General features: G+C 38.1%; 1 protein-coding gene across 1 annotated transcript in view; it reads right to left on the reverse strand.

Moving 5' to 3' along the window:
• Positions 1 to 20,668, reverse strand: part of HERC2 (E3 ubiquitin-protein ligase HERC2) — a 509,505-nt gene that overhangs the window by 315,497 nt on the left and 173,340 nt on the right. Inside the window, exon 27 of the mRNA XM_068226746.1 lies at positions 13,041 to 13,375. Within this exon, the coding sequence (XP_068082847.1) occupies positions 13,041 to 13,375 (335 nt within the window). The remainder of the gene's footprint in view (positions 1 to 13,040; positions 13,376 to 20,668) is intronic.

The following is a 20,668-nucleotide window of genomic DNA, read 5'->3' on the forward strand; positions in this document are numbered from 1 at the left end:
CAACTCATCGACATAACTATAGAGCGGCTACGTGATACTTGCGCCTTGTTCAAATACATTTGCATTCTAACCTCTTAGTGCCTATAATTCCCATCTCTATAATAGTATGCTCATGACTATGGAAGGAATTTACAACTAACAAATTGAATGTTTCTGTATTGCGAGAAGGATCACTGAAAAATTGAAGTGATGGGACAAAACTTCATTGAAAGCAGTTCAATGGTTTTAGGTCTACTCATTCACCTCCCTCACCTTGTAGCCTATTGGCTACTTCTGCCACCCTGGATTTCATTGCAGGACCCTATCAAACTCTCCCTGATAGCGGCTATCTCCCCAGATGTTTGCTCAAGACTTCCCGTAACTTCTTTCACAATCATAATAGCCTTCACAAGGAGCATGCCACTCTTCTCCAACTCTGTGGCTCCCGGCAACTTACTGAAGAATATTGTAAAACGAAATTGCAACCATAGTCCTCAATCACAAAAAGATAAAAAGGACAAATGAACTTATCTCTTAAATTCAATCTTGGCAAAAGACTACCCTTACATCGATAGTGAAGTCGTGATCTCCAGTGATCCACTTCTTCATCAGCCAGAAGGACTTGGAAGATTTTTATTTAAGCATTGCCGAACACATTTCTTCAAAGCATATCTCAACACAATCTCAAGACAAAGCACCAAAAATTTGCGAGAGGGAAATAGAAGATATGGGTGTGTACAACATTGTTCGACATTCACTGATGCTTGCATATCATCTGAGGAGGTGGGACGGGTGAATGACTTTGAGGCCAAATTTTTCTTTGTTTGTTCTGATGTAAATTACCCAAACACTATATATGGAGACTTCTGAGATTCTCCTTATTGTTATGTTGAAAAACAAGAAAATAATTCTGCTGACCACACCGGCTAGAATATAATGCATTGGAAGAAAATTGTATTCCTTAAAAAGACAGTCAAAAGGCATTAAATAGGCAATTATATTTCAAATAGCCATGAACCCCTGAAATACGCATGTATAGATCATTGAGGAAGTCATAAGGAAATATTAACCATCCCTTTTGCTATTCACGCTTTTCTATTACAGAACTAAGAGATTATTATTATTATTATTATTATTATTATTATTATTATTATTATTTTTTTTTTTTTTTTTTTTTTGCTAGGGGCTTTACGTCGCACCGACACAGATAGGTCTTATGGCGACGATGGGATAGGAAAGGCCTAGGAGTTGGAAGGAAGCGGCCGTGGCCTTAATTAAGGTACAGCCCCAGCATTTGCCTGGTGTGAAAATGGGAAACCACGGAAAACCATTTTCAGGGCTGCCGATAGTGGGATTCGAACCTACTATCTCCCGGATGCAAGCTCACAGCCGCGCGCCTCTACACGCACGGCCAACTCGCCCGGTATTATTATTATTATTATTATTATTATTATTATTAGGTCTACACTGCCATGTGCAAGCATTTTGATTTGACATTATTTGGACTGCCTACATGCCAATTTTGATCTGTCATTTTATTCTACCAGACAGCAGAGAAATGGATCTTTGTTGTGCCATCTATGGATGAGTTTTGAGTTAAAAATTACTTTTGTTGTGTTAACACCAAATATGTCACCAGAGATCTTCTACAGGTTGACATTGCATGACATGGAGTGCCGAATAGCACCCTTCAAAAACACAAAAATACAACCACAATTTTGCAATCTGGAGGCCAACACTCATATTACATTGATATGGTAGAAATGAATATACGAAGGGTGATCAAATAAGGTTACAAAGCCTGCAGTGAAACATGTACATTTTATTTCATACAAACAATACAGCCAAATGATAGTACATACCTAGGTACATTACGTTATTTTTTGACATAGTCTTCATATCAGTTTAGGCAGTTATCACTTCATGGGATGAGTTTGAATATTCCATCCTGGTAAAAATCCTGTCCTTGCGCATTAAGCCACGTTACATGAAAGCCTGCAGTCTAACATCTTGGAACTTGAAAATAGGTGCAATGAGTATGGTATGAAAATTAGCCTCTCGAAGACTAAATTGATGTCAGTAGGTAAGAAATTCAACAGAATTGAATGTCAGATTGGTGATACAAAGCTAGAACAGGTCGATAATTTCAAGTATTTAGGTTGTGTGTTTTCCCAGGATGGTAATATAGTAAGAGAGATTGAATCAAGGTGTAGTAAAGCTAATGCAGTGAGCTCGCAGTTGCGATCAGCAGTATTCTGTAAGAAGGAAGTCAGCTCCCGGACGAAACTATCTTTACATCGGTCTGTTTTCAGACCAACTTTGCTTTACGGGAGCGAAAGCTGGGTGGACTCAGGATATCTTATTCATAAGTTAGAAGTAACAGACATGAAAGTAGCAAGAATGATTGCTGGTACAAACAGGTGGGAACAATGGCAGGAGGGAACTCGGAATGAGGAGATAAAGGCTAATTTAGGAATGAACTCGATGGATGAAGCTGTACGCATAAACCGGCTTTGGTAGTGGGGTCATGTGAGGCGAATGGACGAGGATAGGTTACCTAGGAGAATAATGGACTCTGTTATGGAGGGTAAGAGAAGTAGAGGGAGACCAAGACGACGATGGTTAGACTCTGTTTCTAACGATTTAAAGATAAGAGGTATAGAACTAAATGAGGCCACAACACTAGTTGCAAATCGAGGATTGTGGCGACGTTTAGTAAATTCTCAGAGGCTTGCAGACTGAACGCTGAAAGGCATAACAGTCTATAATGATAATGTATGTATGTATGTATGTATGTATGTATGTATGTATACATGTAATAAACATAATTTTTGGTCCGTATTGATGATATTTGATTGAAATAATAACATTAGGTTATTTTGTATTGTATTGTATTGTATTTTGTATTGATTAGGTGGTCTAATAAATAACTTAATGTTATTATTTCAATTAAGCCACGTTGTCGCAAAGTGTTTCACCACCTCGTCTGAAGCGTATCGTCGGCCTCCTAGGTGCTCCTTCAAGTGAGGAAAGAGGTGAAAGTCACTTGGAGCAAGGTCCGGGCTGTAGAAAGGGTGGTTGATGATGTCCCAGCGAAAGTGCTTCAATAACATGGTGGTATGCTGAGCTGTATAAGATCGCGTGTTGTCGTGGAGAAAGATGATGCACTCGGTGAGAAGTCCCAGCCGTTTCCCCCTGAATGCTTCGCGCAATCATGTCAACGTCTCGCAATATCGGTCAGCGGTTTACTGTGTGCCGTCTCTCCAAAACCTCCATGACTATGAGATCCGCACTGTCCCAGAACACTGTAGCCATCACCTTCCTGGCAGAATCAGTCACCTTAAACTTCTTTGTACTGTGATCCTCATCGGTGACCTTTTCTCTACCGGCTGCAAACTTTCAACACCATTCTGCGACATGCTGATGAGACATTACAACCTCTCCGAGAACCTCTACAAGCTGCCAGTGAATTTCAGCTGCGGTTACATATTTCACCCACAGAAATAGAATAACTGAGAGGATTTCTTCGAGAGACCAGTTTTCCAAATGAGTCGCCATTTGTGTTTACCTACAACTATTGCTGTAGGTGCCAGGTGGCTGAATCTCTGCACAGATGCTAACCGCAAGTATTAGAAGTGCCACACACTACTAATTTCTCTACAAGAGATGAAACCCCAGGAATATCGGCCTAGTAACCTTAGTTTTTGACCATCCCTCGTACATAACCTACAAACGAAAAATAAATCTTCACATAAGAATGATTAGTTTGTGCTCCACGTCTTGTTGCATTCAGAAAACACATTTTTCTTTAGGTGTCTCCTTCCTTGTTATCCAATGTTGTCCTTATCACATAACTCCCACACCAAGACTGGATATTTCTCCAAAATTGCCTCTTTTAATGAGTGTGAATGTCTGTCCTTTACTAACCCTCCTTCCATTAAATACGAGAAAGTTACTTGTTCAAAGTTTAATTCTACCCATCTTCGATTATGGTGACGTAATAAACAACCTAAACACCACACTTAACGCTAAACTTCAGCGGGCTTATAATACGTGCGTCCGTTTTGTATTAAATATGCCCAGGTATTGTCATATATCACCTTGTCTTGAACAGCTGTTGTGGTTATATTTGGCGGAGAGAAGAAACCTTCACTCTGTTTTGCTTGTTCACAACATTCTCTGTACAGACACACCACGTTATCTGAGAATGGATCTTAAATACTTGTCATCCCCAAACAGTATACCTACAAGGTCAGAAACCTCTTCCCTGCTGAGCTTCCCAATTTACCGCACGACCGGTTACGGCAACTCATTCATACCTTCAACCATAAGCTCCTGGAATTCCCTTCCGGCTGGTAATTAGAGACATACATTGTAGAAATGTATTTTTAAAAAGATGTTATAAATGGTACATAGACTTAAGAAATTAGTATTTAATGTTTTTTATAGTAACTCTCAGAAATTTACCTTTTGTTTATAACTATTATTTAAGTTTAATTTTATAATTTATTATATGTAATTAGAAACCTTAATACTCTGTAGTTTGTTCAATGTAGCACATATAAGATGGTTTGGCATAACAGCAGGCTTCATAGCCTGAGCCACACCATATAAAACAAGTCAATAAATAAAAAAAATAAAAAATAAATGTCATAAGGAAGCAAAAATGGATATTAGAAGGCTAAGAAGCCAAGAACTATAAGAACTAGGACTAACGAGAAGAGAAACAATCAATGAAGGCAAAAGTGTTTGAAGATATGGAGTTCGTCTTCGTCCTTTCATATTCTTTCCCTTCCTTTCCACTGCTCTTTATATTCACACTAACCTAATTTCATTATGTCTATTCTGTGTCTGGATTTCTAGTCCCATTCATACTTTTGATGTAAAAATGGATAAAAAATGTGATATTACCATATACAGGTTAATAATCCACCCCATGTAATTATCTGAATACTCTAATTTTAGTAGAAGAAATTCATTAAAAAGTATTTTTTAATGTATTTAATTTTGAGTTTTATTTCATTTTTTAATTAGCGGTTTAACGCTGCACTAATACATTGAAGGTTTTCTGTAATGGAAAGATGGGAAAGGTCTAGGATTGGGGAGATAGCGGTCATGGCCTCAATTGAAGTACAGCCCCAGAATTTGTCTGGTGTGAAAATGGGAAACCATGGAAAACCATCTTCAGGGCTGTCGATGGTGGAATTCGAACTCACCATCTCCTAAATGCAAGCTCACAGCTACATGACCCAAACCGCACAGCCAACTCACTCAGTTAAAATGAATAAATTAATCCTACATAAAATATTATTTTGTTTTATAACAGTGAACCATAATATTCATCCTTGCCATAAACTTCAAACACTAGTGCAGCAGAAAGCAAGACTGTACTAGTTCCCTGGCTATAGCTGACCTTTTCATTTCCGTAATCATGCAGAATATTTTTGACGCCCAGGGGTTTCGCTTTTTAGCCACGAATTCTTGAAATCAAGTATTGCTTCTTCATTAGTCGCAAATACAACTTTCATTGAAATAGTACTTTCTCCCGCCCCCAGTCATTTTCTATATTCTCCTGATCTTCAATAACATGAAACTTTTCTTCATCTATGAACAAGTGATAACAAGACCTTGTAGCTGTAACTCCTCTCTTCCAACAAGGTAACTCAGATAATGAGGGTGATAACAACCTTATCCCGAATAATGTCCACACCTGCATTTTTCAGTGCCAACATTTGAAAAAAACATACAGAGCATTTGTGTCTATACAGTATGTGCTTCTAACCTCACGAGTTCCTTACCCACTATTTACCATTTACCATACCCAGTTTGCAAATTATAATACTGTACCCGATGCATTTACTGGACGTATTCAAAATGGCGCCTACGGAAGGTAGAGGCCAGCCAAGGCAAAGAAATGTACAATAAGAAATCAATATTGGTGTATGCTAGGAGGCCATGACTAACTTAAACCTACCACTATGAAGGCGGTGTACAATGGTGCAGAATCGATAGAATTGTTTTTAAAAAAATAAGAAGGATAAAATTATTATTACAAAAACTGACTTGAAAAATTGACGTGGTGAGAACAAGACGTTCCGAACTTCGCACTCGAAAATAAGCGAGACTGGCTACATTTAGCGAGAAGTATTACGCTGAGAAGAAGGAAATACTGAGCGAATTGAACAGATAAGCATTAAAATACTGGAAAGAGCAAGTAAAATCGTGAAGCTTAGAATAATACGTCCAGATACTCAGACGCAAAGCCGTTTGAAAATAGGAACTTGATTGAGACGAGAGAGCTCGAGATTAAGCCACTCTTAGGGAAAATAATCGCAAGGAAAGCCAAATAAAGAAGCAATCACCATAAAAATATATATTCTACGCAGAACTATGATGAGCTTATATTTTTCAGAATCTTCGCATTTTGTCTACTGTCTTGCTGAGCAGATGATGGCTTGCTAAATCGGCATAGACCAACCTGGAGGGAGATGTCGTCCTGGCCGTTAAAACCACCCGACCCGTGTGGAGGAGGTCACACTACCTGACATACCACTGGTGGAAATCCTGCCCAGTTCCTGATCCAAGGACTACGACCACACCGAGAAGCAACTAAAGCCCGAGATATTGAATGGCGAGCTAAGTAATAGTATTAAGTAATATAATTTCTTATGTGGAGTATTACCAGTATATACAGTAGATCTGAATAGCCTAAGCATGAGATAATTAAGTGTGCTTATGAATATAAGAAAGTGCAGTGTGAAATATTTAAGTTGACATCTCATTATGAAGTGATAGCGTGTTACTACATTACTTTATCCAAGGATGAAGGAATACCATTTAAAAGTACGACATAGTGCAACAGCTGTTTTCAAGGAATCCCGGTTAATTAGGAAGGTCCATGCATGATGTAGTAATAGTCAAACCCAGTTACGTCACAGAGGGACGCATGTTGAATTGGTTAAGACATGTTACCATACTCTTTGCTGTACGATTTTATTGATAGGAAAGATACTGAATTTGGGGTTATATACGGGATTGCAAGGTTAAAAATGAGTTTTTAAGGAACGAATTCTGCGCTGTTGATGAGATACATATCGTTGTGTAATTAAATATTGGAGGTTAAACGCGCTAATAGTGAATGCTAAATGAATTAAATATAAATTGAATTGAAGGTTAATGGTGAGATAATGGAAGTGTGTATAGTATTTGAAATGATATATTGCGCAGAGTAATAGGAAGTAAAGCGTATTTGATATGTTTAATATGTGATGTTGGAGCACATGTAGTGCGATTACAGAATATAAGTATGCCCCAGCGAGGAACTACAGCAAGGTATGAACAATAATATTACGTATATTTTAAAGATGTGAAAAAGTGGTTTGACAGTAATAACAACCGGTGATGAATAAATGAATACATAATTATGTCATATACTGAATGAATGGATATTGCATGGAAGAATAAGCTTGTATGCAAGTAGTAACGTAATGTAGTATTGAAATATCTTTGTATTGGCATTAGCACACCTATATATGATAAATGCTTACTGGCTGTATGTATATCGAGCTGGAATACGATACATAAGAAATTATTTAGCTAGAATAGGGAATTTATTTGACATTTACGTAGGATGTCATCGATGTTTTGTTAATATGGAATATTATTAGAGTGAATACTTAGTTAGGAGCCGTAATTTAAATGGCAATAGGACCGAGGAACTTAGTGCGTCATTCAATATTTCATTTTCTTCACACTAACCTGCACCAACGAACTCAGATACTTTTCAACATAACTTAAGTCACTGATATTTGTACTCAGGACATATTATTCAAATTCAATTCATTTTCGCAGAAACTTGAACAACGTGATGGTTGTATTTTCAATGAGGTATATAATTATACCATGACTGATGGAATAATTTGTTGATATAACAAATTTCGTCCGTGGCCAAAAGACTGTGATTTAATATATTTAAATGACCAAATGTAATTTTTAAAGGAAAGATAATTCATTTCAGGAATACGTTACTCAGTGTGTTAAGATGTAAGCTTAGTTTAGGAATTAGGCAGCGCTGACCTAACATATTTGATTCATCGATTAAAATATTTATTTATTAAGTTGATAATTGAAGCTTATGAGTCATACCTGGTATTAACCATTTCTTTTGCGAAACTTGACAATTTAATAAATGTGTTTCTTGATTAGTTTCTTATATAATGAAGTGAGTTTTCATTTATATTGGTAGTTATTAGATTTACTTAGTGTGTAAGGTTCTCGTTGTGCATATAAAATTTTTTTTTTTTATTTCTAAATGGATGACTGAAGTTTGCGTTCACAAAACAACTACCGCGTATGATATCGTTACTTTTTCTGAACTGCGTATGGTACCGTTATTTCTCTTCGGACACACGTAAAACCAAACATAGAAAAATTAACCATTTTTCTGGAGGCATGGATACCCTGAGATATATTTAACTGACTAGTTGGGAATTACTGTGGTTACCCTGACCCGTAGGGTGCAATACTAATAAAGAAATAACAAGTACACAGCTCTTTATTAAAATGTTTTGTTTCTTTTCCTACTTGTTAAATGCTGCACCAACTCAAGGTGGTGAAGGGATAGGACAGGGCTAGAATTATGAAGGAAGCAGTCATGGCCTTAATTAAGGAACAGCCCCATCATATGACTGGAGTGAAGATGGAAAACTATGGAAAACTATCTTTAGGGCTGCCAATGGGGGGTTTGAACCCACCATCTCTCAAATGCAAGCTCACAGCTACACGACCCAAATTTTCTCGGTAATTAGAATGTGTTCAATATGGTTTTATATATATATATATATACTCGCTTTCGCTCGTTGGGGGCTGCGCCCCCAAACCCCCCATTTCTCTACATTACAAGTGGTCACATGGAAAATTACTGTGACGAACCGGTACTTCGTTACGAAAAACGGATTGCGCCACTAGACTGCCCATATATTCGCGTACATGTTTGGTCCTCTAATATTTTCTCTTACCGTACATTCACGTTATAGAAAAGACAGCGTTAAACGTTTCGACGTGGAGGAAAAATTACGTACGATTCTCACAAGATAAGAAATTATTTTCCTTATGTAACGGGGAGTTATAGTCTTGAAACGTGGTAGGTTTATCGTGATTGAAACGCTCTCTATTTCCGTTATTTCATGTTTTGTCGTATCTGCATCGTTTTCACTGTAGATTGGTTTAGAACCTTGGATTAGGAGTACAGGGTTTCCATTTTACTTTCGTTTTTCCATTTTTACAGGGTGCTAGAATCATGCATTTTGCTCACTTGTGAGCCACGAACGTTCCAGTGAGCCTGCTAAATTTCATGAATCTGTCGTTCTTATAAGTGTGTAACACAGTAAGATTAATTACGGAAAATGTAAAAAAAATTGACGTTAAATCTGAAAAATCTAAGGCATAAGGGAGCAAGATACGACTAAAATTCCCGGGTCAGAAGTTGTAGATCTCTTCATGATCGGATCCGAACGTCTTGTCCATTTGGTGGTAGGACTTACAGTTTAGCCACCAAAATCCTCAAAACGTTAATTCGCACCATAATGAAAATTACTTCCAGATTTCAATATTTTCTGGAGAAAAAAACGTTAAACAATGCAGCTATTTCGAGTTTCTCCGTTGGTTGCAGGCCAAAGTTGTAACTGCAACAAATTTTAAATTTTCTGGCGCACTGCAACATATCGTCTACAATTTATTTTAAGGGAAGGGAAGTAAAAATAACAAAAAATCAACATTTGGAACTTTTCCAGAATACTGCCTAATAGCTATCATATTGCCAAAATTTCAAGTTTCTAGCTCATGCCGAAGTGGGTAAGCATTTATGTCAGCCAGTGAGCCAAACGGTTTTATATATATAATATAGAGCCAGGCAATGTGCACGCTAAATAGTGCAGACTTTCATTTGGAAATTTATTGCGGCAAAACGGAACGTCCTATGAAAGTGCGGATTGCGCCATCAGACGACCCCTTTAGTCATCTACATTACTCTCTTAGGCATTTTCTGGTATCTTGCTTATGTATGCCAAAGAAAGAGGTGAACGTTTCGATTCATGTCAAATTTCGTCCGCTTTAAACAAGTTGAAAAATGATTTTGCCAACTTAGCAGACAAGCTATAGCTTTGAAACTTGGCACGTTGGACGACAATGCAACGACCTACAATTTTGGTTATTTGAGGTTTTGCCTATCTCCACCGTCTTCACCATAAATTGATTAAGTAACATACATTATGCTGAAATTAGGTTAGTGTTTTTACATATTCCTTCAGTTTCCCATGCATTCAAGGCAGTAGAATAATGAAAGTGGGTCTACATATGGCCAATGTTCGTGCCAGAGAGCGTGCAGAACTTAGTGCATCTATCTGTCTTATGAGTGTGTTAATCAGTAAAATAATATATGGAAATTTAACAAAATTGACAATAACCGGGGAAATGAAGCTCAATTTAAGGTAGAAGGGATCGAGATACGATAAAACGTCATAGGCCAAAGTTGAAGAACTCATCATTTTAAGCAAGAAAGTTCAATCCCTTTATTGATAGCAATTGCCCTTCACACACAAGATTGCTCGAAACGAAAGTCTGCAACGTCATTAAATTTGGCTTCATATTTCGATTTTTCAGTGGGTTAAATATTCAAAATTTGAACTTGTTGAAATTTCTTTGTCGGTTACAGGCTTGGATCTAGAGCATTGCCAAATATTAATTTTGTAGGGCACTGCATCATGGCGTCCACCATTTTGTTTGGGAGGGAAGGGACAAAAATTAAAATTTGAATTTTTTGGAATTCTTCCATAGGTTGCAGGCTAATAGCCATAATATTGCCAAATTTCAAGTTCGTAGCACATCTGGAATGGTTTAACCCGAAATTTGAGTCCGTTACTTTGATTGGAGGGGGGGGGAGTAAATGTGAAAATTGGAGCGTGTTGGAATTTTTCCTTCGCTTACAGCCCAATATCTATCAGACTGACGAATTTCAACCTTCAAATTCATGTGGAAGGGTTTAGCACGAAATTTGAGCCCGATATTTAGATTGGGGGGGGGGGGGGATAACTATGCAAAATTTGAACGTTTTGGAAAATTTCCATGGGTTCCAGCCTAATAGCTATCAGACTGCCGAATTTCGTGTATCTATCAGTCCTATGAGTGAGTGAATAAAAAAAAAAAATAATGGAGGTTGAACAAAATTGACCAAAACCGGGAAAATGAAGCTCAGTCTAAGGTAGAAAGGGTCGAGATACGACAAGAAGTCTTAAGACCAAAGTTGTAGATCACTTCATTTTAACATCAGAAAGTCCGATCCATTTATGATAGCAATTACTGTTCAGCCACAAGATATTTCGAAACGAAAGTCTGCACAAAAATTAAATTTGGCTTCATAATTCGATTTTTTTAGTTAGTAAGATTTTAAAAACTTGATCTTGTTGCAATTTCTACGTCGGTTACAGGCTTGGAGCTAGAGCATTGCCCAATTTTAATTTTGTAGGGCACTGCATTATGGCGTCCGCCATATTGCTTGGGGGGAGGGGGCAGAATAATTTGATTGGGTGGGGTGGGGGCTAAATATGAAAAATTTGAACTGTTGGGAATTTTTCCTTGGGTTGCAGCCTAACAGTTATCAGATTGCCGAATCTCAAGTTACTAGATCATCTGAAAGGGCCTATCACGAAATTTGAGTCTGATATTTTGATTGGGCGGGGAGGAGGCTAAATATGAGAAATTTGAACTTTTTGGAATGTTTCCTTGGGTTGCAGCCTAATAGGTATCAGACTGCCGAATTTCAAGTTCCTAGTTCATCTGGAAGGGTCGAACCCGAAATTTGAGTCCGATATTTTGATTCGGTGGGGGGCTCAATATGAATAATTTGAACTTTAAGGAATTTTCCCTTGGGTTACAGCCTAATAGCTATCAGATTGTAGAATTTCAAGTTCCTGGCTCATCTGGAAGGGTCTAACACGAAATTTCAGTCCGATATTTGATTGGTTGGAAGGGGGGCTCAATAAGAAAAATTTCAACGTTTAAAAATTTTCCTTGGGGAGTGCAGCCTAATAGCTATCAGATTTCCGAATTTCAAATTCCTAGCTCATGTGGAAGGGTGTAACCCGAAATTTGAGTCCGATATTTTGATTTGGTGCGGGGGGGGGGGGTGCTTAATACAAAATATTTGACTTTTTTGGAATTATTCCTTGGGTTACATCCTAATAGGTATTAGATTGCCGGCTGGAAGCATCTAACACGAAATTTGGGTCCGATAATTTGATTGAGCGGTGGAGGGGGGCTAAATATGAAAAATTTGAACAATCCGGAAATTTCCCTTGGGTTACAGCCTAATAGGTATCAGCTTGCTCGCTGGAAGAGTCTAAGATGAATTTTGAGTCCGATTATTTGATTGGGCGGAAGGGTGTAACACGAAATTTGGGTCCGATATTTTGATTCGGTGGGGGGCTAAATGTGAAAAATTTGAACTTTTTGGAAATTTTTCTTGGGTTACAGAATAATAACTATCAGAGTGCCGAATTCCAAGTTTCTAGCTCATCTGAAACTGAAGGGTCTAACCCGAAATTTGAGTCCGATATTTTGATTCGGTGGGGGGCTAAATACGAACAATTTGAACTTTTTGGAATTTTTCCATTGGTTACAGCCTCATATCTATCAGAATGCCGAATTTCAAGTTCCTAGCTCAACTGGAAGGGTCTAACACGAAATTTCAGTCCGATACTTTGATTGGGTGGAAGGGGGGCTAAATATGAAAAATTTCAACTTTTTGGAATTTTTCCTTCGGTTGCAGCCTAAAAGCTATCAGACTGCCGAATTTCAAGTTCCTAGTTCACCTCGAAGTGGGCAAACATTAATGTCAGTGAATGAGTGAGTGAGTGAGTGAGTGAGTGAGTGAGTGAGTGAGTGAGTGAGTGAGTGAGTCAGTCAGTCAGTCAGTTAGCCTTGTGGCTTTATATATATAAGATATGTATTCGAGTTTCCTTAGGCTAAGACCACCATATCTATAAGTTAACACTATTTCTACTTACCTGAATGCTAGCATTCAGAATGTCTTCTGGTTTGGCACTAGGCATGTGTTTGCGAGTTTTAATATCCGCTATAATTTTTCGGACAACTCTTTTCCATCTGGGAACAGTATGGAGGTGCTGCAGATGGCGTAAAGCATTCACTTCATAGCTAGTGGCAGCCCGCACTTCATACAATAAGAAACGGCACTTATCAAGGATGGGAGTGCATACTTCTTTATATGAACGGTTCTGCTCTTGACGAGTTCTAATCACATTCCACTTTGTTTGATGAACAGTTCGTACAACATCACTTAAGTGCTTTGGAAGTCTGACAGGAACCCCTGTTCCCTCCAACTCTGTAACAGAAACAATATGCTGTTAAATATCTGCCTGTATTCTGCATTTGTATGATTTGTATTTAATATTCAGGAACACCATACGCCTAATAAAATAAGAAATATAATCTTTCAACAAAAGATTTTGCACAGAATCCAAAAATTTCACCTGAATGGTTTAGAATGTACATTCATAGGATTTTAAACACTACATCTTTCAACAAATAAGTAAACAAACAAACCCGTGGTACATACAGCTCTTTAAGGGCATTAATGAATCTCATACCAGAATGCTCCAGAATTGGGTCTCATGAGGATGAGTGAACTCCGTACCAGGATTAATATCCTCCTATGACTAAAATCCAATTCTTGAGAAATATCCAGTCTTGGTATGGGAGTTGTGTGATAAGGACAACATTCGATAAACACAAGGAAGGAGACACCTAAGGAGAAAAGTGTTTTCTAGATGTTACAAAACATGCAGCACAAACTAATCACAGCATTAAAATCCTTTGACTGGCTGGGAACCAAACCTGGAGCCCTGAGTAATAAGCAGCGATTCTTACACCATCGAATGGACAGCTATTTTTAAAATGCATAATACTGAGCCTAATGCTCTGCCATGTCAACATATTCCGTCTTACTAATAAAAAGTCCTTATACAGTTGTTTAACACTTGTATAGTTATACGGTGAATAAACCCTGTATAAGCGTTTTACATTTTTCTTACTAACAAACGAGGTATACGCATTTTATTACTATACAGCACGTATACACTCATTCCAAGGTGTAGGAATCTCTTCCTGCAGTTCACCGAGGTATTTCGCACGTTCACCGCCTTTATGATCGCTTCTGCTGGTTATCTACAAGCAAAACTTTCTGGAAAGTCACACAGTAGCACGGTATATCAATATGCCGTACACGGTTTCCATCATCGGATATGCCTAACAGATAAATTCCATGACCCGGACAATAACTGCAAGTGTAAATTATGCAGAGCCTACTGTGCCCGATATCATCTGATATTGTGCAACAAAAGACAAAACTCTTTGACAAGTTTCTGTAACAACTAAATGCACATTGTGCAAAATTTATCATATTATTAACACTAGGTGAGACAGCTGGAAATTGCCTTATACCGATATCAACATTTCTTCAGCTTGCTTGTGTAATGAACGCCAAAAAAGAAATGGAAAAGCTTAAGAAAAGATCAATAGCTCCTAACTGGGATAGTACAGAAAACGTAAGCAATTGTAATTGAATCGGCGAGTTGAAAAGGGTACACTTTCCAAAATCCTTACTTTTCAGGAGAAAGGAAAACCTGTTTTGTAGCTAAAAGAAAGGTTTGATCAGAAAAGTTTCTGAAAAATGAAACCTACAAACTGTTTTCCAGGACAGTAACATGACCGATGTGGATAATTCTTTTCGTGCAATGTAAACACTTGAAATAGACACACCGGCAAAATCTGATGTTAGTTTTGCGATACAGTAAAACCTCGTTAATTCGAAGTCTTTGTAATACAGAAATTGGACTTCCAATTATGTGATTTCGAATTAACAGCCATCTTGTAATTCAGAAATGCTAACCCTCACCAGTTTTTGCGGATTCTGCTTTTCCGCATACTGCCTGCTACGTGATATTGTGGCTTTCCTTAAAATGCTGAATACAAAAGAATTATGATTTCACTCTATTTTCAACTGTGAAACACACTGAAGTGAGTGAAAGTGCGGAAAGCTACCTGTGACGTGGAGAAATTTTGAATTTAAAATACTCTGTAAAATACGGTACTCATTTAAAAAAATGTAAAGTCAGTTTAAAATTAAAAGTCTGAATTGCTTTCTGTTTAACTATGACATATGGGGACAGTTTTCTTCCATCTACAGTTGCACAAAGCATAACTGTACACTCAGCATTGAAAACTAGGTGAGCCAGGAGCGTGTTGGCAACCTTCACGCAAATAAAACCCGCACCCCAATTACATGCCTCGAATTGTTTTAAAAAATATGCGGGGATTATTCACGTAAATACGGTATTCATTGTCATTCTGTCTCTTTAGAGTGCTTTACTTTACGAAGATGTCTAGCCTCCATAACCTCTGAATGGTGTATGTCTTCTTCTTCTTCTTCTTCTTCTTCTTCTTCTTTCGAATGGGCCACCAGAGGACCACGTGCCAATTTCAATTCCTTCTTCTTTGTTCTTTCCTTTTCTTCCAGTACGCTTTCATCTGTTCACTATGTTTCTTCTTTCTGTCTTCAGACCACTTTGAACCAGTCTTTTTTACTTTCCTACCTTGGAATCCTTCTATTTTCAATATTTTTTCCCGAAAGCCTTCTCTATTATTTATTTCTTCTGTTGTTATATTGTTTTTTTCTAAATCCTTTCTTACTTCATTGACCCAGCTTGTCGTTGATTTCTTACTCCACAAATATCTGAAAATCTTACTGGTTAATCTACTATCTTGCATTCGATATAAATGTCCAAAAAACATAAGTCTCCTTTTCCTCATTACATCTGATATATTTTCTATTTTTTGATATATTTCAGCATTACTTCGTAATTTCCAACCTTCTGCTGTGTTTTGTGGGCCTAATATTTTCCTCATGATTCGCCTTTCTAGTATTTCTAGTTTATCTAAATTATAGTTTAATGCCAGACATTCGCTTGCATATAGGCATTCTGGCTTCACTACTGTGTTGTAATGCCTTATTTTTGCATTTTTGGATAGGCATCTTTTATTGTAGATATCTTTGGTGACACCACAAGCTCTCTCCATTTTATGTACCCTCTCCTCTACTGCAGATTTTTCTAAACCATTTTCTTGGATTATTGCCCCTAGATATTTGAATTTTTTTACCCTCTCTATTTGGCCAATATCTGTTTTCAGAAATTTTGGTGCATCCCAAATATTTGTTAAAAATTTTGTTTTTTCTGCAGAAATTCTTAAGCCAGTTCTGCTGGCGATTCTTTCCAAGACATTTACTTGGGTTACAGCAGATGTCACATTTTTAGAAAGTATTGCAAAGCCATCTGCAAATGCAAGACAATTTATTTCAATCCTTTTGTTTCCTCTTCCTAACCTTATCGGTGAAATGTTGAGTTCAATAAGTTTTTCGTTCCAAATTCTCACTATTTTCTCTAGGATACAATTAAAAAGAATTGGGGATAGTCCGTTGCCTTGTCGTACACCAGTTTTTATTTTGAAAGGCTGTGATATCTCTCCCAGAAATTTCACTTTAGAGACTGTGTCTATAAGTGTTTCACGGATTAGATTTGCCAGTTTAGACTTTATGCCAAATTCTCGAATTATTTTATATATAGTTTCTCTGTCAACAGAATCAAAAGCCTTTTTGAAATCTATAAACATGACTACAATGTCCTTTGAATTAAGTAACCTGTGGCGAATTATTGACTTAAGATTAAATATTTGTTCTGAGCATGATCTTCCTTTCCTGAAACCACCTTGATATTCACCTAAATGATTGTCTAGTGTTGTTTCTACTCTGTTTAATAAAATCTTGGAAAATATTTGATATGCCACTGCTAATAAAGATATTCCTCTGTAGTTATTAACGTCCTGTTTATTACCTTTTTTGTGGAGTGGATGTATCAAGGCTACTTTCCATTCCTCAGGAATTTTTTCAGTTTTCCAGATTTCTTCAAAGAGTAATTGTAGCTCATTTGCTATATTTGGCAAGGATCACTTCAAAAGTTCCGCTGTAATAGAATCTTCTCCGCTAGCTTTGTTGTTTTTGAGGGTTTTAATTACTTCTTCAATTTTTTTTTCTTCCAAATTTTCATCAATATCTTGAAATTCTAATTTATGACTTGGTTCAGGACAGTTCAAAAGTTGATCAAATTATCTTGCTAATATCTCACAATTTTCAGTATTGCTTAGTCCAATTCTGCCGTTTTCATCTCTGAAACTAACATTTGTAGTTTGGTACCCCTTTAATTCATTCTTAAAAGTCTGATAAAAGTCTTCTATGTTTAAAATATCATGAAGATCATCAACGTTATCGTCCATTCTTTCAATGTGTGAATGAAAACCTACAACCTGTTTTCCAGTCATTGACCGGGTCAGGGATGTAATGAATGAAGCATATATAGGCTGTTAGTACGATGGGGTCGCCACTCCCAAAGTGATATATTAATGACTGACAGATGTTATGAAATGAGAATGGAGAGGGCTGCTGGAATGAAAGATGACAGGGAAAACCGGAGTACCCGGAGAAAAACCTGTCCCGCCTCCGCTTTGTCCAGCACAAATCTCACATATGGAGTGACCAAGATTTGAACCACGGTATCCAGCGGTGAGAGGCCGACACGCTGCCGTCTGAGCCACGGAGGCTCCCTCTTTCAATGTGTGTTCAATGTTAAATGGATAAGTCGAATATTTCACCACGATTATATTACTGTAGACAATAAATACCACGAAAATAAACTGCTCACTCGTTTCTTTTTTGCTACTCGCTGCTATACAACGCTTATACAAGGGTCCTTGTCTGTATAAGGATAAGCAATTCAATGAATAACTATAACAGATGTATACACAGGAGGCTTATAAACGGTTTATTAGTAATGAATTTCACATAAACGGTGTATAAACCTTGTATAAAAGTTATACACCGTTTATTAGTAAGACGGATTATCTGCAAAAGTTTTCTTGATTGCTTGGCTGCCTAGTATTAATTCATTAGTATTTGGTCAACTTCGTATGCAAAGCTAGCAACAATGAAATTTGAAATGCGCTTTGACTGCCCCGATATCTCCTCATTTCACTACAGAGCTTCGGTCCTGTGATGCTTTCCATGAGAGCTAGACTGGTTGCTACTGGTAGGTAGAATGTGGAGGTTTGGGCAGACTTAAATGGATTGGAGAACTGCATCAGACCAGTACAACGGGGAGGAGATGCTTTCCATGCTGGTGTGTTGTGTTCTAGTGTTAATCCCTTTTCCAGAGTACATTTGAGGTGATTAAGTGAAATGGACAATCGATATGGCTGAAGTAACACCATACTCATCACATGTACACGATAATCAGAAAGTTTACAGACAGACTTTAATTTGGAATACCATTCAGCCTAAATAATGAAGCACACACTCCCAGAATCTAATAGAGCAGTAATCGGTTCATTGTTCAACTCAATTTTGAGAAAAGGAACCAGTGCGGGGGTTTCCTAAGACATTCTTTGGGACCTTCGAATAATAAATTCGAAGAACCCTGACTTTTCCCTGAGCTTTCACCAGGTTTAACACGGGCTGAGCCTGAAAAAGGTGAGCACGCTGACTCAACCGATGCCACTGGTCACTTTTGACTATTTGCGTTGGTGGAAGTTGCACCAGATGATGAACAGGAGGGGGTGCTATTAGCATTCGGACAATTCTTGGCGATATGGGAAAACGAGCCGCATTTAAAACAGCCTTGGAATGACTCTAATCCGCTCTTTGTCCCATTGGATTTGATCAAAGGGCACTTGTTCCGGAGATGATCTGCTGACCCACAAGCATAACATTTGCGGGTTATGGAAGTTCGGCGAGGTTGAGGCCGACAATTACTTGAAGAGGGAGGGGGCTCCTTCGCGACACGTAGTGTTGCAGCATATCTAACTCCTTCGGCTGAGACAGCCATAGCTTCTAATTCGGCAAGGGTTTGCGGGCGCAACGCAAAACACAAGTATGACCTGCATGGTGGGGAAATGCCTTCCACGATGGCCTGCACAATTTGATCTTCGGGAAAATGAAGAGCAAATACCCTAGTGTAGAACTTAATGTCTTGGATGAAGTCGGCAAGATTTTCATCCAGTCGCTGTATCAGTAATAATACTTTTGAATAAGAGATGACCTAGCTCGAGCCGGAATGAAATTAGCTAGGAGTTGGGCATGGAAGTCTTCTATAGAGGACTGTTCAGCTATGGCTCTGACTATTTTGTCTGAGAGGACACCAATGGAGTAAGGGTAAAATAATCTGAAGAATTTGAGAAGGGGAAAGCGAAAACACGAGAGCGTGATCCTGAAACTCAACTAAAAATCATAAAAATGAAATGACATCGCTAGTAGAATTGACTGAAAATTTAGAAATTCCCCTAAGTAACATAGCCAAAGGATGAGGCAAACTACTAAAACCCGGTGATATAACAGGTAAAGGCCTCGGGGTGGAAGAGGCTTCAGAGACAGCGTTATTCAAAAAGAAGGGTGGAATTGCAGTACGACGAACAGACTCCTTTCCCAATGTGGCAGACGTCTGTTGAGTAGCTGCAGATGTACTACTTTCTTCCCCTTTGGAAGAATCCTCCACATTTACTATGTTTACCGCAGGGGCTTGGTCAGTTTTGGGAGGAACCGTCCCAGTTAACAATTGACTAACTTTACTAAGACATATTGGAAAGGTGTTCGACAAGAGCACTAGCCTCCTTACCCTGAACGTCGCTTAACTTAAGAGACAATAGATCACTAACTCTATGGTAAAAATGGAACAGTCTAGCTTGTACTCTTTTAAGTTGGTCTGGAGATGGATCACTTACTTCAAAACAACTAACTACCGATGCTAGCTCAGTAGTATTGTCAGTGATAGTGGAGAGAGCCTCATCAATATCTTTCTCTCCCAAAGTTGGGATACTAATTGGCAATCCAAGGGATTCTTTAAGCTCGGTGGTATCGGCCGCAACCGTGCCTCCAGATTGAACATCTCTAATAGCTAATTCATAAATCAATTCGTCCTTGCGCAAGTAGCAGGGATGGAGGACTTCGCGAGGGCCGGACATAATGACAGAAAATTTATAATTTTAAAAAGATAGGAACAGAAAATTCCAGCGACTGAGAAAATTGTTAGAGTTCAAATCAAAAGCAATGTTTGGCCGTCAAAAGGGGCTTAATTGAGACCCATTCAACCACGCTCTGCTACCACTTGTTACCGTGGTTGGTGGATTAGCAGAGGTGAAAGAAGGTGCCAGGGATGAATGGGTCTAACTACCAAATCAAAGTTAATATAAAACTTTAACAAGGTTATATTTTTCAGAATTTTAACAAGTAATAACAACAAAACTAAAAGCTTTTCACAAGGGAAATAACAAAGACATGGCCATAAAAAAAAAAAATCAACGAAGGGTCCAAAAATTTAACTCTCTTAGGCTACAAGCCCCTAGTTTACAATTCCAAATTCCCAAAATTTGCTCAAGGGCAGAAAACCCCTAATACCAGGAGCACCAGCTCCATAATTAACAAGGCCAAACCTCTTAGAGGCACTTTTACAACACATAAAAGAGCTGACCCGCTCTCAATTTTTCAAGCCTATTAAAAGGCCCTACCAGACTTTAC

This window comes from Anabrus simplex, chromosome 3 (assembly GCF_040414725.1).
Source record: "Anabrus simplex isolate iqAnaSimp1 chromosome 3, ASM4041472v1, whole genome shotgun sequence".
In the NCBI taxonomy this organism is placed as follows: domain Eukaryota; kingdom Metazoa; phylum Arthropoda; class Insecta; order Orthoptera; family Tettigoniidae; genus Anabrus; species Anabrus simplex.